Source organism: Amblyomma maculatum, chromosome 3, assembly GCF_055883805.1.
Source record: "Amblyomma maculatum isolate TAMU_Amacu chromosome 3, ASM5588380v1, whole genome shotgun sequence".
Classification (NCBI taxonomy): Eukaryota; Metazoa; Arthropoda; class Arachnida; order Ixodida; family Ixodidae; genus Amblyomma; species Amblyomma maculatum.
In genome coordinates this window covers 168,253,600-168,280,476 of record NC_139346.1, presented here as the reverse complement: position 1 = coordinate 168,280,476, position 26,877 = coordinate 168,253,600, and the positions used below count along the sequence as shown (strand labels likewise).

The following is a 26,877-nucleotide window of genomic DNA, read 5'->3' as shown; positions in this document are numbered from 1 at the left end:
GTTGAGGTTGAGTGAGGTCAGAAAATTTTTATTGAGGTTGAGGTGAGGTTGCACTTTTTGAGGTCAAATGCCCACCTCTGATCAGTACTTTTGCGCTAATAGTAAGCTTGTGTTACTTGTGTTTTAGGCTGACCAGCCACTGCCTGCAAAATCTTTCTCCAAGGTTATTTCCTGCAGCCTTGTTGTGTCAGTAACAAATGCGAACGTTTTAAAAGATTGCTGAAAAGGTCACACCTAAACACTTTTAAGCTACGTTACGAACGTAGCGAAGTCGCCCCCACGTTGGCAGTTTTAGCCTAAATTTCGAAGTCCTTTCCTATTCATGTATTAAAAAGGATTGTGTATGAGCTTCAGTTTTTGATATGTGGTTTATAATGTAATTTTCCTCTTGTGTTCCACCTCAAAATTGGAAATTGTTCGGACCTATAAATTTTATTCCGATTGTGACTAATTTGCAGTTAAAATTACTTTATTTGGTTTACACATTTGATTCTTACCTTTTTGTTTAGCTTTTCAGTATTGAAAATATTCTAATGCATGGGGCAATTTTTAGTAAGAATTCACTATTTCAAGAGGTTTAACCAGGCCTTGAGGATGTGCGTTGCTTGAGCTGCTTGAGTGCGACCTTGCCAAAGCAAGCAGCAACAGTTCCCCCGTAGTCAGTTCCCCCGTAAAATATATGCTGCACAAAGGAAGAGGTGGAGGGGGCCGCGCACCCGGAGTCATTAATAGGTGTTTCGATGGACGCTGACAAAAGTCCCATCCGTCAGCCTCGGGACAGGGGTCATATTAGTCTGACAACAGGGTTGTCTCGCTTGTGTGACACCGACAGTGACTCAGCCCTGAGGAGACTCAACCGTTATCTTGATGCGTGCCATAGTTGCGTGCCTAGGCGCGCCGCGCAATTGCTACGGCACGTCAGACCACGCCAGGATGGCGAGTGAGCGGGGTCCTTCTACCTTTTCAGAAGAAGAAGCGCGCCGTGTCTGGCGGGCTGTGTTCGAACGGGAGAGAAGAAGCCGTAAACGTGAACCCGTTGCCTAATGTGTGTATATAACCTAGAGCGTAACCAAATCGAAACTTAGAGCAAAACAAAAATACAAATACCGGCCAGAAGCTAAACCGAATTAAGTTGTTCTTTCGCACGTCTAACTAGGTTTAATCTGAGCTGAAACCCTGCTAATTTTTCTTATGTGTACTCACCGAGTTAGGCTGCATGAAACGAGACATAACGAGATATTATTTGATTTTGAAATTTTGTTACGAGTGACGCGCACATGTTCTAAATGTTATGTTGAATCGTTTTGTCCTTTTGAATTGCCTTTTTAATTTTTCTGCTATTTGTTTTCACTGCTTTCAAATGCTCCGCTGTCAACATTTCTGACTGGCCAGGCAACCCAGTCAGGCGCCAATTTCTGTCTTTTTTTCCCAGGTCCTTAACAATTTTTCGGCACACAGAATACTTAAATGCCTCAAGAAACTCAGAACCCGACAATGTATTTGATTACGGCGCGGTCACGTGAAATGAGAGTATAAAATAAAAGTTTATTGTGTAATCAGTCTTTTAACATGCAACGGACAGTAAATAAGAGTCCATTGATCTATTTCACTCAACTGTCTGTCTTGCACTATACACTACACTTATATATTTTTTTCTGTTGTCATTAACGATCAATCTAGATCCAAATAATACAAAAATACGAGTTTTACATAAGATTTCCAAGAGCTATTGCATCTGACTTGCCCAGATTAGCAATCTATTGAGAGCACAATACCATAGTCTCATATTTCTAATATTCGGTATCACAGGAAAGTGTTCCAGGCACTTGATATTACTCAAATAGGTTAGTCACTATTACCGATGTCATATTATGCGCTGACGAGGATATATTTAATGTTAAAAGCCTAATAGCGAGTCCTTATCCAAGAAGATTGCTATTCAGCTACATAGCGTAAGCTGGCAAATGATTTTTGTATGTATCCTCTGAGGTCTGTAACCTGCCAAAACTGCAGCAAGCTTCACTGTTGTTGTTGTTTTTACTTCTTATAAGAGTGAAGGACAATAAACATTTGCCTTTTGTCACTTCTACCACGACTCCTTTCATCTTGCTACATTGTTGAAGTCGGGTCATAATTGTTGGTTCGTCAGGTTAGACACCAACTTTGTTTTTCGAAGGATTGCGTAGTACGGCTCGAAGAAAAAGGGGGCCGTCCAAGTCAGGAAGTAGCCGACAGGGCTTGAATTTCAGCGGGATCTGCATAACAAAGAAAAAAAATTGCCGATGATTACGTTACTTCCTAATGCGAAAGATGAGTGCAGCTCATCGGCTGTTTCAGCTTTTCCATAGATTGAGGCAAAGAATTCGAGCAAGACATGTATTTACAATTATAAACTTTTTATTTTTAGACATATTCCATACCAATTTGTCCCTCTTCCAAGAGTGACAGATACTGGGCCTTTCCTTTCCTGTAAACCACTTACATGGCTCTAATTATTTTTCGCTGGAGGTGAAACGAATAAGCGTTCGTGTGCAGTGCAATGTTGTTGTTGTGGATGTAGGAAGAAGGAAAAAAAAAAATGCACGGGCCTGCTGGCTCTGTAGGTGAGCCACCTCCGCTGCCTCGTGCGGACAGAAGAAAAAATAGAAAAGAAAGAAAAAGAAGAGGGAAAGAAAGACGCGCGCTCCAACAGCTGTCGTCCACCACCGAAGCGGTGGCGGGTGCAATGACGGCCTACAACAGATGAAAATTCGGCAATGACGGCATACAACAGACAAGTGTAAACTAGTAGAATCAATAGCTCGAGGCCTAAAAAGAAATTCCAGTTGCAACAAAGTGCTGTGCTAAATTAAGTTACATTGGTTCCAGAGTGAGTGCCCGGCCATAGCCAGCCGAGTTACAATAAGAGAATAAGAAAAACATTCAAAACACAAATGGCAGTACATCCAATATTTTCGATGCAATAAGTATTGTGTTAACCAAGAAGGTAACTCCAGCGTAGAGGGCCGCAGCATTTTGATGCTAAGAATAATTTATCGGACAAGACAATTTTTTTGACAGCAAAAACAGACTAAACATTTCTAGCAATTTATTGGTTGTCCTTAGAATAGCTTTTCATATTCTTTCAATATGTCATGCTTTATACTTTCTAGGAATCTCCCACAACCACAACAGAAAAGACATGCATCAGGAAGCCATATCTTGTATTTCAAGCAATTTCAGTAATTGTAAAGCACAGTATATTCAACTCTCTGAAAGGAAGGCACACAAAGGTGGAGTCAGATATTCTATTATAAGAGATACAAAGCACACTACGTAGCCGTGGGTCATCGCGAATACCTCTGGGCACCTACCGTTTATGAGCCGTCCTATCACGCTTTTTCTGTCATGCATTTCATGATTACACCTACTCGCGACGACGATAAAAACTACTTCTAATCACGCTCCTATTACTTCTTTGATGATATTCCTAACAATAGTCATGTGCCATTATGTTTATTTTTGCCTCACAAACAGAACAAAAATGTGGATGGCTTGTATCATGTACAAATTTAACGAAATATCTTGAAAGTAATTGAGTGAAACAAAATTGATAGGCGTAGTATTAGGAGAAAAGAAGAAAGCAGTGTTGTCCAGGGAGCGTACTGTAGCCGAAATCAAGATATTATGTGCGTGGGTAGTGTGTAATATATAGGAAAGAAAACAGAGGTCCTCCTGGGTAATGCGCATGATTAGACGATATGCCAAGAGCAGCAGGGGGTGGCAGAACGTTACGTGGGCGGATGCGATTAATTGTTTTTTTTTTTCTTTAGAATAAGGTGGGTGCAGCTAGCGCTCGACTAGCATAATTAAAGGCACTTAAGTCGAAGTTGATAGTTGCTGCATAACTGACTCTGCGCAGTCGGCTTACCAAAGATAATAGGGTTATAAAAATGTCACCCTTTGAATAAGAGGAAGTGGACTTTATCCCTGCCACTTAGAGTACATGACCATCACTCTATGTCGTTTTCAAGCTTATAACAATATTATAAGGTATTATAAGATGCGAATGCTACGGGTATTTTATGCTAACTTTACTGATTATCCCCACATAACACTATTTTTTTCAGTATGACATGCTCTTAGCTTATGTTATTGGCGCGGCTGGTGGCTTTAGCATGGGACGGTCGGACTACAAAGGGGGAACCTAAACGAAGTTTCGATGTACAGCTGGACCAGTACATCCGTCCATGTTTGCGGTCACAATGCGGAAGCATTGATATTTTTCACGATTCATGAAAATGTCTGTCAAAATTTCCTCAAAATTTGCAGCTCTCTTTTTCACTTACCATTGTTTCCGGGCAGGTCTCAAACCTAAAGTGACGTAACAGTGAAACCAGGGTTGTCTTTGCCTGTACCATACCAAGCCTCATGCCTACGCAGTTTCGCGGGCCGACACCGAAAGGAGTGTAGGTAAATGGCCGTACGCTGTCCTTGTTTTCCGAAAGAAACCTGTTGAATAAGGCATCAGTTACCATTGTAACCATCATCATCATCCTCAAGAAAGTTACCCTTATTGGAATGTAACTGGCTTTCCCGTTACCATCGCCATCAAAATCAGCAGCTTAATCAGACGCGTTGCACGGCGAATATCTCGCTCACAACTTTCAAATTAAACTTCCCTCTCCCAACAGCGACCAGGTTATTCTCAGAAGGTTTCTAATTTAGTGCGCCCACTTAATCTTCTCCTGCTCTCTAATTCATCTCTGCCAAAGCATACTGATTATTCCCGCTGTTTAAAGGGGTCCCGCCAGTAATTTTAAAATGTAAATTGTTTTGAAGCATAAAAATGTCTTTTGTGGCTTAACACCAGTGTTGGAATAGATCAAGAATTATGTGATTTGGAACAGCTAGCAACCTGACTGATTGACTTGAAATTGTTTCAATGGAGGGCTGAAAGCGGCTCTTTGTAATGTACATATCAGCGCTTAGAAATTCGAAAACGCAATTGCCCTCGGTCTCGAGCGTCAACGAATTCCGGTTTCACCCCGTCCCTTTTCAGAAAGACACGAGAGACACGCTTCTTTGGCTTGCGCAAAGCAACTTCCATCAGTACATGTCCCTACATGGTACACATGTCACGTATATCTCCTTTTTGTAAAGTACATATGTGCCATAACCGGGTACAATGAACCTCCATTGAGCTCCACTAGCACTAAATAAGTAAGTTGGTAACAGTTCCCAGAACTTGTGCACCGATTATGCAGGGAAAATTGCATTTCCTTCATTACACAACATCCTCGGCGCCCACTTCCCACTCTGTGCGCGCTCTACCTCACCAGTTATATGCACAATTGGTGTCAAAGCAGTACTTTGCGAGGTGCTAAAGTCAAACTCAGGTTTGTGTGTTGCTTGTCCTTGAAACGCCTTTGCAAGAGTAGCATAGCAACAGTCAAACAAAGAGAGCCTCTTGGAGAGAATCGAACCCTTGTATATCCCATGGGAACCGAGCATGGAACCTCGTATCTGTCGCTGGAGCCGATCACACTCTGTGTTTCAATGACACCTTCTTGAGCTGGGCGCTGGATGTCGTCACCTCCATCAACTGCTGTCTGAAAGCAACGCTATCCCCTTTCGCTTAAAGTGCGTTAAGGGTGAGGTACCATTCGGTTAATGGACGCAGCCCGCCTCCAAAATTTGGGTCGGCAACCAACGAACATGACTTAAAGCAATTTCGAAAATTGAAATAAAAAATTGAGTTCACGCGTGAAACAGACTTGATCCACCCTCAAAACTTGGGCACCGCAATTACCCCCCTTCCCCCCCCCCCCCCTCTTTCCTGAAAAAAAAAAAAGAAGATTGGTCGAAAGTTTTGGAATGTGGATGCGCCGTCTAGATCTGGAAGTTTTCGCACGGTACTACGTATACTCGCGCAGTTAAACCATCCATTATTTTTTAGGTTCCATTCTCACAGCTTGGTCAAAAGGTTCGTACCAAAATGTCACTGAGTTGGCATGGCAAAGTCACGGCAATCTAAAGCTTAAATAACCGCTATAAACGAGAAACCAACCGAAACCTTTGCTCCGACGTTCCTATAATTTTGAGAAGACGTTCCTGCCATGCGGAGAAATGTTTTCGCCTCCGCTTTTTTGAGCTTGAGGGTGAAGCCAGCCGCAAAGGATGTTTCCTTAGCGCTCGTCGATTTAGTTATGAGGCTGTTCAACGAGGTTTATCTTAAAAAAGTAACCTCGCATTTTCTCGCGTTACTCAGGAGGGATGGCTACGAGGGACACCTTGTGAACTGTTTCGGCGATGAGAATTGTTATTCACGGATTTCCTCAGCAACTGATACGCACATATGTGCCAAAAGAGTATTTCGCTTCAATTGTTAGCTCTTTTTGGCCATTTTGCTATTTCCGGATGAGTGGATACGGAAATGAGAAGTAACAGCTGGCCTGAGTTCTACCGTCGTGCAGCAGCATGGGGAAACCGCAGAATTGCGTTCAATAGGGTGCTCCTTTAGGTTCAGTTTAATTAAAGGTGTCTCGGGACGAGAGGTAATGAAATAGTTCTCTCCACTCAGGCTCGGCTGACAGCTTCCAAAACCAAGTCCAGCACAGCTCCGCCAACATCGGCCGCACCCCAGTCGTACCGTTCCCAATTATCTGTCCGTCATTCAAATGGACCACACTGTCCGCTGCATGGACCCTTAGCGGCGGAAAAAGAGTACTCACAACTGTATAACTATGATAAAGGGTTAATTTGATCTGCTATGAGTGCTGCCAGCTGTGTACGACCATACACTTTCATGTTGACGTGCTTTACCGGCCGGCAATGTTATTTTAGATGCTCAAGTACTCCGCAAACGCCCATATAAGCATCATTTGCTGCATGCATGTTTGTTAAAAAAAAGTAGTTACTCCTCAACCAATATAATGCGCCAAATACCTTCAAGCGCATTATTTTTGACAGCACTGCATTCACGTGAGAACGCTTCAGCTGGGGATGGAGACCTTGGTCTCCGTGGGGGCCCATATACCAGCATGCGCGCAGGGACTATGGCAGTTCCGCACAGTCATAAAAAATTCTTCCCCTAAACAGTCTGTCTGTACTCTCCCACTACAAAATAACAGTTTCTAACCGAGTAAAAATGTGATGTTTCTCCGAAGCGCTAAAGGTAAACTAACATTTGGTTTTTGAACTTCATTAGAAAGTCGTGCATTGATGCTCACCTCTCTGGGTTGAACTTCTCTGGATCAGGAAAGTGTTCGGGGTCGTGGTGAATGGCCAGCATCGGGACCTCCACACACATTCCGGGCTGGAAACGAATGCCGGCCACTGTGGTTTCCTTGGTGCACACCCGCAATAACCTGCGGACCAGATTTGGCAGGTAAACAGCAACGAAAATGGCAAGTATTCACGTTTATCCGCTCCATGAGCTCTTCCTTTCAAACACCTTGAATGCACTGCGGGTGAAATAAAACTATCGCGCAAGCCTATACGGACGATAACGATTTCGCGGTGCTTTCTAAACGGGTATATTTATTTGTGCTTCCGCTCAAGGAACTTTAATACTCTCAGTTTTACTGTGTGTAGAGAATCGTATCAGTACAGAGCCGAAAAATCTTTGTGCACCGAGTTTCTCGTTTCTCCCGTGGACGACTTCAAACTGCATTCTTTTATTCAGTGCATATTTCCTGCGTACAATTTTGAGATGGTCTTTGAGACAAGATACAGGGATATAAATGTGCTCAATGCAAGGATGAATTGGCATTATTTTCACTTATTTTTGTCCTTCCATCTATGTCACTGCGTCAAACTGGGCCACCACACTGCTGCGTGCGGGCATAACGGAGTTCAAAGACACACATACGGAAGAAATGACTAAAAGAACAGGCGTGTCGCACCAGCTTTGTAGGCCCAAGCGATTGCTAAAGAAAAAAACTTGTCAAATATCGCCGGTCATTGGTGAGGCATATCATGCTAAAGTGTGTGCAATGATCTTTTTTCATGCCGTAGTTAACTTATAATTAGCTCAGCACTAATTGCAATTCAAATCTGCGTGGGATATAGCACATAACTAAGTTATGGTCGCGGTGCATCGAGTTATTGGTTGGAGTCGAAGCATCGACTAACATATCAAAGGGTGTCTGAAAGCGAAGGTCACACTAATGGCGCATTCGGTTGGGGGGACGTGAGCAGAGGCGCCGAGCATTGCAGAGCAGTACAGGAGTTCGCTGAGCGAGGGTGAAACTGTCCTCCCACGGCAACGTTCTCTGCGTGTCCAGAGCAGCGCGCCATGATCACGTGACCGCACTTCTCTCCCCAGCATTCTCGGCCTGCCCGCAGTGGCAGCAGTTGCAACCCGAGGAGAGGCCAACGCTCCGTGAAGAACCGCTTGTTTGGTATGCCTTTGTTCTCATCGCGGCGATTTGCCTCCTTTGGCCCTTTCGACGCCAGCAGCGACTCTCAAACATGCATACAACACCTGAGCAATGCTTTCCACTCTTGAAGCAAATTCGCTTGATTCCGAAGAGCTCGCCGAGCGCCGACGCTTTGCAGTCGCCATTTTGAGCGTCGCCAACTCCAGAAAAAAAAAAGAATATGGCGCGGATATGATACTTTATGCCATGTGACTTCCTTTACACTCGCTTTCGACGAGAGGGCAGCTGGGAGTGCACTCGGGTGTTCTCAGCAGAGGAAAAGCCCTCCTCCTCTACCATTGGAAGCCAGTGATTATACTCCTGCTCTCCCACTGGTGGGCGCCCGCTTGTCTGAGAGTACTTTCGAAGCGCTGTCGAGTGCATCTGCTCTCCCACTCAAATTCGCCATAACAGATGTGTATGGCATGCCTGTATGTGGAGTGCAGCTGGGCTCTCGCACTCTCACACATAATCAGCGACTAAGTGTTCCTTTTTAAAGTATGAATTTCTTCGCCAGCATATACTGCCTTCACGCACTTCACTGAATCAGGTATCTTGCATGGAAAACAGTTGCACAGTGAACATAAGACGCAGCGATATCAACCAGCCCCCTAGCCCCCCTCTCCCCCCCCCCCCCCCCCTCCGCAAAAAAAGGCACGAAATGACCCTTATGCTATTCTCACAGAGAGTCGGGTGTGACGAGGCGAAGTGCCTCCTTGATGCAAGCCTCGAGGTAGGGCATCTCTTGAAGAGCATCGTAGGTTATGTCTCCCTGAAAGAGAAAAGAGGGAAAGTTAACTAGACATTTTGATGACCTTATGAGCGGTTTATGGTAGGCTACAGAAGCCTTTTCGGTCTTTTCATTTACCTGACTTACATTTTTGCATCCAATCGTCTTTTGACGTTCATAATGGAAGCTAAACTTGTATGAATGCTCACAGCCTTCAGGGGGCTACAGCCATAATGAAACTTTTATTTATTGGCTCTGGCTTTCTTCTCTACCGCGTTATATTTGTTTAATTTAATGCAGAATTTTATAATAACAACCGAAGATGGATGGCGTTTTCCTAAAGCCGAGCAATTGTAAACTACAGGTCAATTCGTTGTCGTTGAGAGCAATTTGCGGTATTCCTCAAAGATGGATCGGCAGTTCCCATGAGTGGTCGTATAAAAATACTAAGAGGTCGAATAAGAGTATAAGAGATCGAAGCTATATTAACTCCTCGCACTGTAATCGCAACACAGGTACTTTGTTCCCGGTTTAGCATCTGCCCTCCTGCAAAGGGTAGCTTCATCCAGTACGTATATCAAACGAAAATCTTCTCACGCGACTGCAGCTCAAACATATTTCTTGTTGACTGTAGCCCGATCAATGACTATAACAATAATACATGAAATCATTTGTTGAAAGTATGTCCAGACTAGGCACGAAAATGAAGTATACCAGTTCGTCCTACTGTTTCTTACTGGTATGCACAGTTCCCAGCTGAGAGCTTCGAAACAAGCTTTTACTACACGATTAACACCTAATTTAATCAATTACATTTTTTTTTCATACGTAAGAGCAGCCACACTTTTCTCGGGTACCTCGGAAAGGGCCTTGTCCACTTCGGCAATCACTCTTTCCTGGCATTCAGGATTGACAGCCAAGTAGTAGGTAGTGAGGGTAACGGTCGTAGTTGTGCTCTCCACTCCGGCAATGAAGAAGACAATACCCTGAGCGGTTATCTCATCAAGTGACATTCCTGAAAAGACCACACTCATTTTTACCCTGATCGTCGGGGGTGCGAGAAGAATTTCGGAACGCCAGCGAGGACCTTGCCCATTACTTCATGGGTCAAATCGGAAAACCAGTGGTTATATGAGACTCCTTGATATTTGACCTCAACCTTTACTTTTGGTTTAAGGTAATGTTTCTGTTCGTTATACTGGGTTCAGCCTCGTTAAACCAAGGTTTTATTACGGCGACTTGGCCTGATTCCTTAAACAAACTCGAGAAAAGTCACTGAAATACGCTTCTTGTAATCGCATTGCGTCTCAGCCCGCCGACAAGTACCAACTTCTCATTTCCTGGCTTCCACTGCCATCGAGAAAGTTATTTATTTTATTCAATTCGCCACAATTGTAAACAAGATTAGCTCGGTATCTACTACAAAAAATAAATACAATCGATACCGATGTCTCCTGCTTGTTAGGGAGGGTTTATTTATTAGCACATGTAAATAAATGAAAGTGCTGGAGGCTGAAAACCTGCAACAGCAGACGTTATAACGTTCGCTTGAACAACAATTCCAAACACTCGAAACTAGTGCTTTATATGTTTATGCAGAACCGATTTCTCCTAGTTCAATTAATCATATAAAATCTTTGATTAGGTTTATTGGGCTAACTTCGCAAATTGACTCAAGCTATGAGACACCGTAGTGGAAGGCCGAGCCCCTTACACTCAGTTTGACCCCCTTGCATTGCTCGCTTTTCGCCTCCATTGCTTTGCTTTTCGCCTCCATTGAATAATGGCCGCCACGGCCGCTTTTCGGGCAGCTGTTCGATATAAATGAATCCCTCCTTGGGGTGTTTAACATCCCAATGATACTCAGGCTATGACAGACGCCATATTAATAGAGCGCTCTGGACCATTTCGACCACTTGGGGTTTTCTAACTCGAGAACTGAACTGACATCACACTGTACACACACGCCTTGGGTCTCGCCTCCATCGAAATGTCGCCGGGATCCAACTCGGGTCGCCCGGATCTATAGCCGAGCGCCCTAACCACTGTGCCACGGAAGCGGGGAATGATCGTTAAGCAGTAAGAATCAAATGCTGCGAATTGTTGCGTGATAACTGATCCTCACTTTTCTTTTCAGAATTTTCTGACTTGTCTCGAGCTTCCTCCCAATCGTAGTCCGCGTTCATAAACACTTGCAGGAAGTCGTCTTCTTCCTGAAAGCCGACACATGAAAGTTGAGATCACACAACAAGTTCTAATGAATTTCTTGCCACCTTAGTCATTTCGGTGTAGCTCCCGTTTAAGTAATAACATATTAACAAGTCTACTTTACTTAGCCCTTCTTGTGGCACAAAGTAAAACATATCGCTGGAAATGGTGTTTAAAGCATTCAGCTATTCTCAGTACTTTTTGATAAGTGCTCAAGCCATCGTCTAAAGGTTTTCGTAATATACACAGCAAGTCTGAGTAATCATGTGCGGCCTGTCCTACTCCGGGGTTTAGAGTCCTTTACCTTGTTCTGTGCCTTCCTCTCTTCTATCAAGTGGGAGACAAACGCTTTGAACACATCAGTGCTAGATTTCGTCGGATAGTCAGGTTGCAACAGCCTGTATATATTCGGCATGAGGACTGTGGAGAGATTGACAAAAAAAAAGAAAATGGAATACTTGTTACTTTCAACCTATTAGCAAAACATGTCATATATTTTATTATCATCTTATTTTATAATTGCTGTGAGTTTTCTCTAGGTGCGTAGAATATTTCCTTAAAGGACGACAAGTGCGCGAGCCTTCCTCAAATGAACTGCTCAGAAACAAATATCACTTTATGCCACCGTACACTAGCTAGCCGAAAGGCCCATTTGTGAACTGTGAAGCATTCTCCCAGGTTAGTAATTGGAGGCTTCTTTGCTTGGGTAAACTCCAGTTTCTCCTAAAAGGGAAAGCCAGCTATATCGTTTGCTACTTTATTGTTTACAATCTGCTGCGTGAAGAGAAGCTATTTATCCCTGTCTTTCTTTGACCTTAATTTGTACAGACGAAACCTCCGTATCGCCCTTCATCGAAGTTCCCTTTACGCCATAAAAACAGCAATATATCAATAAATCACTAATCATCGTTGTTACCTTTGCAAATGTCCACAGTCTTTCTCGAAATGTAACATGGGAGGCGGTGCAGTAGCGTAGAAAAATAAACTGAAAGGGCCCATGGAAAGCTATTTACGACAACTAGATAACGTGGGAGAGTAACAGATTTCCTATCAATCGTCAGTGCAACGCAACAATATTTAAGCTACATTTATTAGCACTCAAGATAAGGGTGATCGAAAGTAACGCTCTTCCTCCCCCTCCCCCCCCCCCCTCAACCTATCCTACGGCGGCACGCCAGGAATAAATAAGAAGTAAACAAAACGACGATGGCATCCCACCCATTCCATGTAGCTTGAGAGCGTCCAACAAGCCCATTTGACATTACAGGGAAAGTTCTCGCGCTGTGCGCGCGGCTATGTGTCGCCACAGTCGCTCATCACGAGCACATTATTTACTTATTTGTAAACTATACGCTCCCCCCAAAGCTTTCAAATTTGACTCAAATACTCACAAGGACAACTTCTACGAACTTCTTGCATCAGAATATTACAGCAAGTAGCATTTCAGGGATCCTATAAGAAGTAGTAAGCGAGAGAATGGTTCCAAAGGACTGCGGCAAAGAATAAGTGCGGTGTGATTACTTACATAGCATGAGTACCTTCCAACCAGCAAGAGTCATGAAAATGCCATCAAGACATTTAATTAAGGCATGGTTCGGTTCATTCTTGCTGTCCAGAGAAATGCTGTAGTTCAAAGCAGCCGTAATATCCAGTGCCGAGTGATAGACAAGCCTGGAACAAAGAGTTTTTTCTTTTTGCTGAATTTATTTCGCTTGTAATGCTGCTAATTTATTTCTCCCAGAACTCCTGTCAGAGCGCGAACAGAAGTAGAAATCAATTGAGCACTAAGACCTAAATTCGATCGCATTCTGCTCAAATCATGCCAGTTCTGTGTCCGTAAACCACTTTCTTAGTTTGAAATATATACCCATTTAGTTGAAACTGTTTCTATTCATTACGGAGGTGCGCTGTTTAACCTCATCTTGCCGGATCTTTATCGCCCCTTTCCTACTACTCAATCCCACCTTTGATGCCACACCTGGTCAGTTACAATTCTTGCCTTCAGTGCCTTATCATCTCAGGTAGAATATATCAGCAGCAACGACTCGAAATATACAGTCAGAAAAAAAGTACACATTATGAGCATTAGTATCAAGATATAAACTTTACCGGTACATTTCATAAACCTAACCACCACAGACAATGACAGTGCAGGTGAGACAGTCACTGTGGTGTTTCGAGCTAGGCCTGTCCATTTGCCTACTTTGACAGCCTATCATAAGAAGACGATTGCTGGCCAATCACAATCCTTTCTGACAAGATCACAGTAAGTGCTTGCAGAGAAATGTGAATGTGAACCATTCTTTGTTATATGGAGTTGCTGAAACGGTTGATGAGAACAAACATCCCTGGTCTATTTCCGCAGCTCACAACATAGCGGCTCCGGTAACTCACTCGCCGAAGTTCACAGGCTTGTTTTTGGTAGCTGCTTCCTCGATACAAGTTGCCATCTTTTCAGCAAGTGTTTTGACTTTGATCACGATCTGAAATAAACAAGTTCATATCTAAGTTATTCCGCTTCTTGGTTAGAGCACTCTCGTCGAAGACAAGCCAAATACATATCGATTGAGAAAAGTGTTGAATGAAACTGCGTGCAAAACGGGTAAATGTTCTAGTGATTAAAGTTGGAATACCAGAGAATGACATCTGTTCTCTACCTTGGTTTATGGTCTCTTTCGCTGTTAGGAGCATGTTGCGCATCTGGTGTGCAAACGACCACTTTCCGTACAACTTGTATATCGGAGGAAAATCTGTCGGCTGACTGGAGTTGAAATTACGATTAGGAAATTTCTTGAGAGGGATTTTTTTCATCTGACGCAGCGCCGAAGCAGTGCGCAATTAGGTTACGCTCCTTACCCGCTGCCACGTTATTCTGTATTCTATTTTTGGTAATAACTGGAACCAATGTTAGTTTCTTTTCTTATGAAAAGGCTGGCTTTAACTTGCGATTATATTCAACAGAATTGTTTTCTATGTCATCATATATTCTAGCTTACGAGATAACTGAAATATATGTTAATTTCCTTATGGAAGGCTGCCTTCATTTTGTTCTGACTCTGAAGACAATTCACATGCAACATGTTTGATCTCTTTTATTGGCGCATATCTGGTCCCTGGGCCAGCCGTTTAGTGACTGATGGGTGATACTAAATCGCAAAAATGTTTTCATGCGCATAACTTCTAGATGTAACACAGCGTTCAGAAATCACATGTCCACGACTGAAAAGCGCCTTAGCCTAATAACCCGTATTTTTCGTCCTCCAAAGATAAAAATAAATTCACTGTTTCGTTATTGTCATAAGGAACGAAGTGCGTACTGAAACGCTATAGAGAGCCTTAAAAAGCAACTAGGTGCATTGTTTCGCCTCATGCATTTTTTTTTTATACAGTTTAGTACCTCGCCCTCAAGGAAAGCTATCGTGTGACCAGTTGCTGTCACCTAGTGCTCACGTAAAGCCCCATCCGGAAAAGCGATCCAAATAAAAGATGATTATTTTTTTATCACTGAGACGTGTCTTTTGGCGCTGAAGGGGCACCGTTGTCACGTGGAAGGTTTTTATTGAGGGAGTTATTTGTGAAAGGTGGTAAAAAAGCTACTGTGTGTAGGTAGCTTTGCGAATACATTTCAGTAAGCCGCTTATCGAGATTATCTGCAATGTCTCTGTTGAAACTTTGTCCCTAAAGTTAATCAATAAAATGTGTTCGTTAGTGCTCACTTAGAATAATTTAAAACGCATAATGCATACTGCGCCTGACATTTTTTACCAGCTCTCAGGCCGTTTCATGTGGTTTGGATACACCTTGTTTTAATCAGGTTATATCTGAGTCGCCTGGCATAAAAAGTAAAGCAATACTTCACTAGAACTTGTTCAAAACAATGCAGTTTGTTTTATATTTTCTAATTTTAACCGGACCGTGAGTGTCACAGCTATGAGATCTAATCCTTCCTTGCCGTCTCTCGCACAACGTAGAAAAGTTTTACGCCTATGCTTTTTTCATAAAATTTACCATCACCAGTTACTGCACTCTCGTTTTGTCACTACACCCCCCTATAACTCTTCTCGTGTCGACCATCAACATAAGACTGGACCTAGTTTTGCCGTACGGACACTTTTTTGTTTTTTTGTTTTGTTTTGTTTTTTGCATTCTTTCACTCCTCGCACATCGAAAGTGTAGAACTACCTTCCCGCTGCGCTGGCTTGTATACGGGATTATGCAGCCTATCGACAGTCTCTAATGAGGACACTTATACCTGATGCGAATAGTTAGTTCTTTGTGCTTTGTTATTTTCTTCGTTTTTATTACTTTTCTGCTATGACTGTTCAGTTTTTTGCGATGCATTTGTTACTGTTCATGTTTCTGTACTTTTTGTCTGCATTTCCTTGACTGCTTGGAATAGTGTATTATTCCTACATTTTAACTCGTTGTTGTGCCGCCTTTAACAAAAACAAAAACAAAAAAACAAGAAACATTTTCTTGCATTGTTTCCTTGCCCCCTTTCCTCTGTAATGCATCGGCGCTTGAGGGTATACATTACACACAACAGAACTCTATTGATGGGAAATAATTTATCTATGCGAAGTGGTAGGCCAAGGGCATAAAGATGGTAGCTGCATTGCATTCGAAGCCGGTATTAAATCCGGTTTTAAACAGACGATCGTTTAGACAAGTTGCTTACCGTTCTGAGCCTGATCGCTGTGAGTGCGGGGGTGAAAACATTCCTGGCTTTTTTCCATTCGTCACCGGAGAGGTTCAAGATTGACTTCTTCCACACGTCACTCCCAATACGCTGAGATTCCTGCAGTGATGTTAAAGCCAGTACGATGAAATATAGACAAATTACATCAAGAAAGAAAACAGGGCATGATTTCTCTATTCATTCCTTTCGTTTGACTTGTCAGGGACTACCTACTATCATTTATTACATCTTTGGCACTGCGGATACGCCTCCGTGCCAACTTCATATAATTACATTTGCACGGAACAGAGCGCATGGAGCTTTCTTAATTAGCACACGCAACTAAACTCTCGGTTTTCTGCGCTATTGCCTGCCCAGGGCTGCAGACCACGGAAGGGTTGTCTTGGTAGGCATTTTTCAGTAGTTCAGCCTTTCGCGGGACAAATGACATTACATTCTAACCCCCCCTCCCCCCAAGCGGGTACCGACGCCGTACTGAACAGCCCACATTTACCCGTAATACGTTCAAGTCGACTAAATAATATCACTTGCTAGTAGAAGGTCACGCCATAGCACTTCCGTATGCTCCGTTTTACGCAGCCTTTAGTTGAAATGACATTCTCTGGGATCTCTCTATCTTGCACCGCGGTTTTCTCGTATGGCGCCCAGTACCTTTCTCGGTGCTTTCATGGAGTCGGAGGTACAGAGCCGACGTAGCACAGTGCAGTTGTTAGCAGTTCTGGCCGGCATTGCAGTTGTTAACAATTAAAGTGCGAGTTTATACAGAGAGCTAATTACTCTGAAAAGAAAATTAAGCAAATCTAACCCTGGAGCCTGAAATTAGACACGCTACTAAGGCCCGTTTGTATGGCTTTGTTAAAGAGGGACTTGATGTTTGGTGATCCTAAGCCTACGACAGTGTGCTAATGAGGCAATAAATAAGTGATTAGTGATAAAGCGAGTAGCAAAGGTCATGGAAAGCGGGGCGATAGCGTGCATGAACCAAGATACGCAATAGGAACCACTGACGGGTGTCGTATATCGCCTTTGTGTGAGTCCTGAAAGGCGGATTTCCTTATTTACTTGTCCCCTTCGTTAAGCAAGGGATAGTTCACGTTATTAAGAGATTCATGGCACCTCTTTGGGGGCTAGCGGCTCTCCATTGGGATGACGGAATTTTATACTGGGGGTATAGGAGCGGTGCCCTTTTTGCTAAGGAGCTGTATTGCGCTTAGGAATGTTGGTTTCTTCATACTATAAGTTCTAATGATAAACAATTTTTTTTGTTATGCCACGTCAAGGAGTAATTATGGGAGGATATTTTTTTTTTTTTTTTAGATTCAAATGGGAGAATGTCTTGAAGGTATTATATTTACTGAAAAGAGACACATGGCTATTACGTTGCACAGTGTTCCTCTTTTGATATCTATTGCTTCGCTGCATTGGTACTCTTACTCATAAAAGTGTAAATAATTACGAATAACTATATGTATGGTATTCCATGGGTTACCTTAACTGCACTAAAGACGAAATTTGCTTTTGTCGAGAAAGAGGCATTTAAAATGGCCAACCAATCTTGCGCAAACAGAAGAGAGCACTCTTATCAAAATCTCTTCAGCAGAGTTCTGCGGATAAAAAGCTCAAATTTTAAAGTTAATATACTGCGTCTGATTCATATTATTTGCGCTTGTGCTCATTTTACCAATACAAAAAAAAACACAAAAAAATGCGTACAGGGTAGCTCCTCACTCCTAGCAATACACCTGAGTTAATATTTCTGTTCACTCGTTCCAGAACATCCACTGGAACGATGAGTATAACCATACTCATGTCTGTTCAAAATTGAGGAACTCATCCGGCTTTTTCGCCGTTGCGCTTACCGATCTGTCGGAGAAGTTCTTGAACTGCGTGACGAACACATCTCGTATTATGTCTGGGTCTGCCACCACAAGCGTTGGAACTGTGCCTTGGTAGGACCTACGAAGTGGTCAAGTTTGATTTATTTTGTATTAAAAACAGACTTTTCGTAGCGCTAATCCTTGCTGTTCACGTTGATACTGGCTGAAGATAAAGCACGTCGATCGTGTTAGCCTCCAGAAGTAGCTTGAGAGTTAAGGAGAAACGAATGAATTATATCCTCTTTCCCAACGCTCTCACGACTGAAACAGACCACTGTAAAAGCTCTTCAGGTAGACAAGGTAGCAAACCGGCATATATATATATATATATATATATATACTTTTTGCCTTTCACACAGTTTTATTAACAACTTACCTAGGGCTATATTTTGCTCGCGCTAATTACGGCTCAATCCTGCAAATAAAAGACAGCTGTATGATATCTCATAAAGGAGAGCTTTGAATTAACCAATAACGTTATCAGCCAGTCATGAGATAGCGACCATCGCATGTACGTGTCCTCATTAAACAATAGCAGCCTTCACATCTACCAGTCAGCACAAAGGAAGAGATATTTGCAGGTGATTCAATGTAGAATTCGTCTAGTCTCACAAACCAAAGAATGCGCCTTCTGATGTGGCAGCGGCCACTCCTTTGCAATCAGGCTAAAAAATTAAAATCATGACCGCTCTAGCAACCCGAAAGTAAGATGCAAATTTATTAAATCTAGCAGACCATGTGGTGAAACACGATATATATTTCAAACTCACTGCATTACAATAAAATTTCCTGTATATCCTACATTTAATCTTGTCGGATTGTGGCCTCACGGATGCAATAGGGACCGAGAAAGCAGCCGCTCACAAACCCACGTGATTAATCAAACGGAAAACCATTTCTTCAGACTTACACAGTTTACAGACCTCTGATATCTGCAAATGTCTTGACACCTTCTTTTTGGGAGCGGCCCTGTTTATGAATAATTACTTATTAGAAAACTAAAAAAGCTTCGAGTAATTGTGGGAACTCTTAGGCATGCGCATGACTCTCAGAAGCGCGTTCAAGACAATCTAAAATGAGATGATAAATTTATTTTGGTAATTAAATGAGCTAGGTTCTAATAGGTGCATGAAACTCAATATATGGCTTAAGAGGTCGAGTATTTTCTGTAGCACATGGCTTTGCGCACAGAGCAGTGAACAAAAACTCTAATTTGCTCATATAGCCATTGCGCTGCCCATGCCGATAATATGGAAATTTGCACGTTATTTATGACATAGCATTTACTATAATTTTGAATTATTCATAGCTACACACGTGGTATAAATAAATGAAGCGGATAATTACATGAAGAAAAAGGTGTGTTTATAAAAAAGTCCACATTTTCTCTTAAAACACACTATTGTAGCGAGAGAAGTTTGTAAACAAAAGAAAAATAAAATCATTACTCGGGTGAAAGGTCATGGCCGTGTGCCATGCTAGTTTATTTTCGTTTTGAGGCGGTATCATGCCAGCTCGCTCGTGTTTCATACGGGCGGGAATTCTATCGCAGGCCATTACACTCGTTGCCTGCAGTATACTCTAACCGTATAGTCGTCTTGCTATAGATAACTCAGTTCACCTTTGGCAGATTTGGATGCCTGAAGAAGTGGAGTATATAGAAATGATACATGACCTGGACGACAAGTTTTTCCATTATCAGGGCCTTTTGAAGGACATGGACGATCATCACAGTATTATCCTTCATATAAAATGTTCTAGCACTGTAGAGGAGGGAAAGGAGACTGTCTACTTACCCGTAAATACGACCATAGCGCTTGTAATTCGCAAGGACCACTTCGCCGACTGGCTGAAAAAATAAGAAATCCGAAAAATGGCACGCTTGTTCGCATTTCCTTAGTTCGCATTTAAGCTTCAGTGTGGGTTGTTACTAAAGAGATAACTGAGGTTAGTAGTGGAATAGTGTACGCTGAGAAATAAGTCAGCGAAACCAACTCCTTATAAGTATAGTTCGGGGGCGCCATAATGTGCGCCTAGTCCCAATATTGGACATATTCCGTATTCTTTCTTGAGATATCTTTAAATCAAGCCTTTAAGTGGTGCCTACTGTTAGCATGATATAATTATACCATCCCGTATTGTACCTTTTAAGACTTAAACGAAACGTATTAATCTTTTCAGGTTGGTAACTTAGCAGAAAGAAAAAAAAAAAGCTATCGTCTATTAAGTCTAAAACTTGAGACAGAACACCGTGTATTAAAGAAATTGTAATGATTGACCATTTGCTTTGCTGAATAGGGAAGGTTCACGGTTATTTTAAAACGCAAATTCGCGACTTGCTTTTATATTCCTGCTCAAGAAAACGTACGTTGCCCATTTCTTACACCTACATTCTCCTCCTGCCTATAAACCAGGCTGTGTACGACTGTTAACGTACCTTGGTTATGACGTTGTATAGAAAGCGGAGATACTGCCAGAAGCTGAGGTATTTGATGCCCTTGTCACTCCAGAATGTGAAAATCTTTCTAACCCACCTGAAATGTCGACACGGTGAAAGTTAATTGGTAGTTTGAAAACAACATATGTTGCACAAACGAGATTGCAAGCAAGCACTTATGTCTGTGATCAATATTTATCAAGCCCGCGCTTCAAGCTTAGAAGTTCAATAATTGCATGTGAGAGAACAATGTTTTGCTCTTTTGTGAATATAAATTTTATGCTTTGTTCTGAACCACGTAAACCTTAAGCTGCAATCGTCCGCGTATCTTCTCCCGACCGTACAAGTGGTCGTCGCAGCAGAATGAAGTGCTCAACTTCTATGCTCCGGAAATCATTTCCGTGCAGGCACCAAACCAAGCAGTCTTAACATGTGGTATCTTCTTGCTACGGGACGATCTTTATTTTTAGTAACTACAGTTCTCCATTCCATGTTGATAAAGCAGTCCTTCTGCACAGACTGGGCTGACAGTACACCATGTCTGATAAGAGCCCCACAACGTTCTAACTTTGCGGCTGATTAGGCAGCAGCGCCAACAGCGGTGATGGCGACCACATGTTTGCGCACTTTGGGTTTCCCTACTATACTTAACATGTGCATTTTCCAGAGGTAGACCAACTGACTTTCGTTTTCCAAAAGTTTGTAAACTAAGCATTGCAAGCGCTATGTGTTGCTGTATATTGAGTGGTACGATTTTTTTGAAGCTGTGGCAGAAGTTACAGCCACTGACAGACTTTTGCGAGATGCCAAAGTAGCATTTTAAAACTTCATTCTCGTCACTAGGTGGAGATATATAGTGTTGGAGCTACGCTGATGACTCGGCACATGCGCGTCCTATATAGACTCGCCTGAATGACTTGCTGAGCGCTTGTGTCGAGTGATTCCGGGCGTCTTTTCTGAACTTAGGGGCTAGTGGGTGCTTTTTGCTGCTCACGCTCGCCAGCAGACATGTGGCCCCCTGCTCGATACGCAGTCAGTCTACTGCCCTAAAGGTACACATTCACAGGGCACGTCGTCTTTATTCGCATTTAATGAAACGAAATATTGCAGCCCCGTTTTTGTTTTATCTTGTTGTTTCATTGATTAGTTTGCACGCGTGTCTGAGGGGAGGGACTGTATAGTTTTCACAAACTGCTCGCCGCTAGCGAAATGGCTCTCGATGAAGCAGTTCTGTTTGTTCGACTCAACTGCTAGCGTTACTCTGAAACTTAATACATAATTAATGTGCCAGCGGAAAGCGTTAACAACTGAAACCTGGGTAGCGTGTTTACTGGCATCAAACAAATACCGCAGGATAAAAAATCAAATTAGTGGTCCTTCTCAATGGACACTGCCTGGTACTAGGAGAAGCCACCGTTATTAGCTATGAAGCTTGCCAAAGTTAAAAAAGCGACACTGCAACATTTATTTTCTTGAAGATGTCGAAAAAGGTGTCATGCCCCGTGAATGTGTGCCATCAGTGCAGCAGATTGGCCGCGAATCGAGCAAGAGGGCCGCATTGCTGAGCTTCCCCAAATAAGAAACAAGCGCTGAGGTAGTCATACAGGCGAATATAAAACGCGCATGCACTTAGGCATCTCCCAGCGTAGCCACTAAGCATTCGACCAATATACGCGTCGAGGCTACGCTGGGAGATGCCTATAGGCGCATGCGCGTTCTATATTCGCCTGTATGACTACCTGAGCACTCGTTATCCAACATGCAATAAACTTCTGGCGGCTGCTGCTAACTCGTACACTCCCATACCCGAAAGTCATGCACGGACGTTTCCCCGACTTTTTCTCCGCCTCTTGCAGACTATGCGGCAAAAAATTTCCATGTATTACTTACCTTACGTCAAACCATGAAACATATATAACCAACCCCTGCTGGGGTGGTGCAGTGGTTAGGGCGCTCGACTACTGTTCCCAAGAGCGCGGGATCGAATCCCGGCCTCGGCAGCAGCATTTCGATGGAGGCGAAAAGCAAGGCACCCGTGTTCTGTGCAATGTCAGTGCACGTTAAAGAACCCCAGGTGGTCGAAATTTCCGGAGTCCTCCACTACGGCATCTCTCATAGCTTGAGTCAAGTTTGGGACGTTAAACCCGACAAAACAAACCAAACCAATAAATAACCAACCTTCAGTTCTTTTTCTTTCATTGTGAACCAGGCCCCCGTAGCGGGGCCGAAACGTCATTGTTGTTTTAACGATTGGTCGGCGCTCAATGCTTTATGCCATGAATATACCCGACCAGACGGGTTTCCGTCAAACCCTGAATTTCATTACCTGTTTCACATACCCACATTTCTTCCTCTCCAGAGGTAGCACTCGCTTACTGGAAACAGCTTATGTCGAGCTCATCGCTAGATCAGCGACTGACAATCACCAGTGCCACTAACAGGCTGGCCCTTCAGGGGCTGGCACACCGTTTGTAAGGGAGGACCCGTTGCTCGGGCCCCTCCCATAGGTCACTAGGGGGGCTCTGTCCTCACCTGCATTTTAATGGCCAATACAATTTCCACCATCTAGCCTGGACACTATCATATCGACGTCTAGTAACGCCAAACAATATTAAAGGGCTGCTCCGGAATCTCGCAAAATGCCCTCTTGACTGTACATTAGATGGACAGGGGGCATTGTTTCTCACCGAGTACGTTGGATGTATTCGAGCAGTGTTATACGCGATAACGTCAAACTTGTCTTGCAGAAAATTCAGCTTCGCTGTTGTAGCTCTATTGACCAACAGGATAATGACGCCACTGCTGCATGAGCTCAAGCGGGAATTTCGAACGCCACCACAACGCTCACTTGAAACTTGACGTCACGCGTGGAGTTAAATTGAGAGGAGACAGATATACAGTGCACATTAAATAACAACACGTGTTTCGAATGATTAAACCTTATAAAGATTGATTTCTCATCAATAAATATTATAAGAGGTTCATGTTCCAGGCGCAGTCTAAAAACCAGTTCTTGGTTTGCGAGCAAGGCACGCTATCGAATAGGCCAGGTAACTAGAGGCTCGGGAGGTTTGAGAACAAAAGGGCTTTGATAATGATGTCATGCGGTCTTTCACGCAAGGTGGAATTTAATGTTTGTATTCTATTGAGTGTATGTGAGCTCACAGAGAGGACCCCAGGCTGTTTTTTTAACTTTGTCCTCGTCCCCCCCCCCCCCCCCCCCCTCTACGTTTCGAAAAATGAAAATGTTCCAACCCACCCAACTTGGCATCCTTGCCCACAGGCTGCTATCGCTTCGTATCCTTGATGCATCATAGCCTATCATACCGTACCCTATCATCATACCCCTCGGCGCACTAACCGGCCTCGTCACCTCTGTACCGGCGTAGACAGTTTCGGGATGTACATTTGTGATCGGGTATAATTAATGATCTCATCCTACTTGATTGAATGGATGATGAGAATAGCTATTATAACATATGTTATGGATTACCTCAAGGTAGCAGTATGTGTTGTGCATGGCGAATGCGAGGTCACAGGCTCGCCGATGGTGCAAATTCTAACGACACATCGATTATCTGAATTACTTTGAGGTCGCGGTGAAAAATCTAAAGACCGTGCGAAGGAAAGCTACCGAGGTATCTCCGCTGACGTACAGCGGCCTGTAAAGAAAAGCTGATCACACGAATTGAGAAAAAGCTTCATTACGCCGTGCTCTACCTTCAGATGAGCTTGTGTATAGCACAGGTGCACTTGACATATTGAGATGGCAACAGCTGCATGCCTTAAGGCGGTCCTGTTAGCTTCCTCGGGCACAACAGCGTAATTATTTGGCAGGCTTACGCTCTGTTTTATTTTGGGTTCAGCTGTATGCCAATTCAGCTTCCGGCGCCGTTTTTAACCTCGTGAGAATGATAGCAGTGTTAAGCCGAGCGCAGCCGAGCGTAAAGGCGCTGATCTGTGATTTTCTGAGGGAGCGACGGGATTTTACAATGGATAAACTTCTGTTCGCAGCTCCTAGCAAATTATCATGCTCATACAATATGGAGGTATTTGGGTTTCAACAACAGTTACCTTAAGGTAACTTCTGGTGGTTCCATCTCTTGACTAACGAAAAACTGCCTTTTATGGTCCATTTAGTTTCCGAAATGTACAATCATTTTTAGAAATAAATACAGGCTTTTTCTGCACGCACGTTTTTACAGAGGCTCCTCTGTAGTATTTTATACACCATTAAAATTGTTTAAGCGCTTCGAGAACTAAAGCAATTGCGTGTTTGTGAATATGATCAATACATAACATGGCAGGTAGAACGAGGGAAAGAAGGCTACATACTATAAAAAAAAAAAAAAAACGAACAAAGGCCGAGTAGGAGCCTCATTTCGCAAGCCAACCTTTCGACAAGAGGACTCGCCTTCTCCTAGGACATACGGTTATGAGTGAGGACTGTCCTCCACGTGGGCTCTCAAAAGTGCGAGATGAAAACTTGGACCCGAACTGAGAGAAGTGGTAACAACGTATAGTGGCATTTCAAACTGCCTCGAAGGTACAACAACCAGTGTCCATTCTATTACAGGATGCTGAAGACTGTTTTAAGGGTACAACAGTTGCACTACGGACATTTTCAGGACATACCGAAGACACTACACCGCGCCGATATATGCGTCAGCCCAAAGCTATAATCTACAAAGGCAAACTCTTAGAGAGCTACTGATCACGACGGTTCGATTAGGACATATATGGCGGGAGCCAGACATCTTATCGGCAAGCACTTCAGACACTTCATAGCATTCACACGGTACAAAAAAGAGGCAATTGGCAACGCAACGTTATTTAAAGAATAAGCAGAAGCGGACCGCCTCAAGTGGGAAAACATAAATTTAGGTTGAAGCTTACGAGAAAGCGACGGCATTGCTTTTGTGTTATTTTTTAATATAACTAAAAATAAAGTGAAATGCACCTACCATACCAAAAGCGACGTCGCAAACACCAGGAGTGTGGCGAACACGTGCAGCATCCTTACGCACCTGAACCGCAAGCACTAGTAGGGATAAAAATGACAGGTTGCTTAGTAATGCTTACGACAGTTAAAAAGACCGTAATATTTAAATCAGTTTGCTTCCTTTGATACCGATACTCACAGGAAAGAAGGCTTAACTCGTAGTGTGGGCGTCGCACACACTGCCTTCCGTTAAAAGCTGACTAACTCGGCTACGAATTTAAGGATCAGCTCGTGGGAGGGACATCATCTGATCAGATATGGCGACTATTGTATTGTTGATGGAAGCGAGCGAAGCTGCGAGCGATGCTTGGCAGACTGCAAAGGGCACCCTGTTGAGCCGTATGTTGGCAGCCAAGGACGAAGGGGTGAGACGAAGAGGAAAGGGGACTCCTCGTGAGCAGCGTGCAATTGGCTCCAATTACGATGCAACGTCACACTGGCCCAGGCGGCGACAAGAAAGCAGAGAATAAGTAAAAGCTAGAGTCAATTCTATCTAGGCTGTCGCGCTGATATCCCGAGGTATAAATTTCTTGCTGGAAAGGCAGGAAAATACCTATGTCGAGCCCCGTATCTCGTCGACGCTGTTTCTCTCCCCCCCCCCCCCCCCCCCACCCTCCGACGCGTCCCCTGAGTTGCGTGCTCTGAAACTATTGTTCTTTGGAGTAATGTCTACTATCCAATGGATATTGAAACTTCAAACATGACTTTTCACGAGCGTTGAATGGTACGAAAACGGTATGTATATAACATATGCTTTCCGCGGTGGATATTCATTCACAGTGTCACTAAATGTGAGCTTATCACAGTGAGGCTTATCTGGAGACTCCTTGCATTTTCTCTTTAGCCTGATCTATGACGTAACCGTGCCCTTAGCCAGTCGAAAAAAAACTACACAAATTTGTCAAAAATACGACAAAATATCCTGTAGTTCTGTCGTAACCATCAGAATTTTCTGTAGTGCTGCAGTATTTTCCTGTAGTTCTGTAGTTTTTCTGTAGTATATTTTTGTTGTCTGTAGTTCTGTTCCACTTTTCTGCTGCAACTACAGAAATTTCCGATGTTACTACAAAATGATCTGTTGTCACAACAGGTTTCCCGTCAAAAACCGCACAGAAATTCTGTCTAACATCAGAAAATTTTCTTTAGTTTTTTTCGACGTTAGAGTTCCCCGTCATGTTCATTTCCGTAACAGAAAAGCTTTTAATCAGGCTTTGAAAGCTGTATTTGGGGCCCTTCTAAACACTTGGAGGTACAGATTTTTTTCCAGTCGAAAGTCTGTTCGTGCATCTCCGGGCACGCACCAGCAAAATTCATTTCCCTTGTTCGAGCTTCCACCACCTCCCTAACCACTCACATCCACAGTCCAGAAGCTCGAGCCGCTTTTCATTACCCCCTCGCATTCTCGGAAGTATTCTTCCCATCGTCTGGTCAGCCTCCACCATCATCCACCTATCGTCGCCCTTTAAAGCATGCACCCACTCCACAGGAACGATAAAGTTACGACGAAATCAAATTAAAAATG

The 26,877-nt window shown here is 43.3% G+C and overlaps 1 protein-coding gene across 1 annotated transcript; it reads right to left on the bottom strand.

The window, feature by feature from the left end:
• Positions 1-1,525: 1,525 nt before the first annotated feature.
• LOC146196818 (cytochrome P450 3A41-like) lies at positions 1,526-25,650 on the bottom strand. The gene is made up of 15 exons (XM_084596410.1): positions 25,495-25,650; positions 25,318-25,394; positions 20,354-20,450; positions 19,713-19,765; positions 17,899-17,995; positions 16,019-16,138; positions 13,735-13,823; positions 12,866-13,011; positions 11,645-11,760; positions 11,258-11,345; positions 9,990-10,147; positions 9,086-9,174; positions 7,212-7,349; positions 4,329-4,491; positions 1,526-2,255 (listed from the first exon to the last, which is right to left on the bottom strand). The coding sequence occupies exons 2-15, from the start codon at positions 25,368-25,370 to the stop codon at positions 2,151-2,153; spliced, it is 1,512 nt and encodes a 503-aa protein (XP_084452536.1). The 5' UTR covers positions 25,371-25,394; positions 25,495-25,650; the 3' UTR covers positions 1,526-2,150.
• Positions 25,651-26,877: the final 1,227 nt, after the last annotated feature.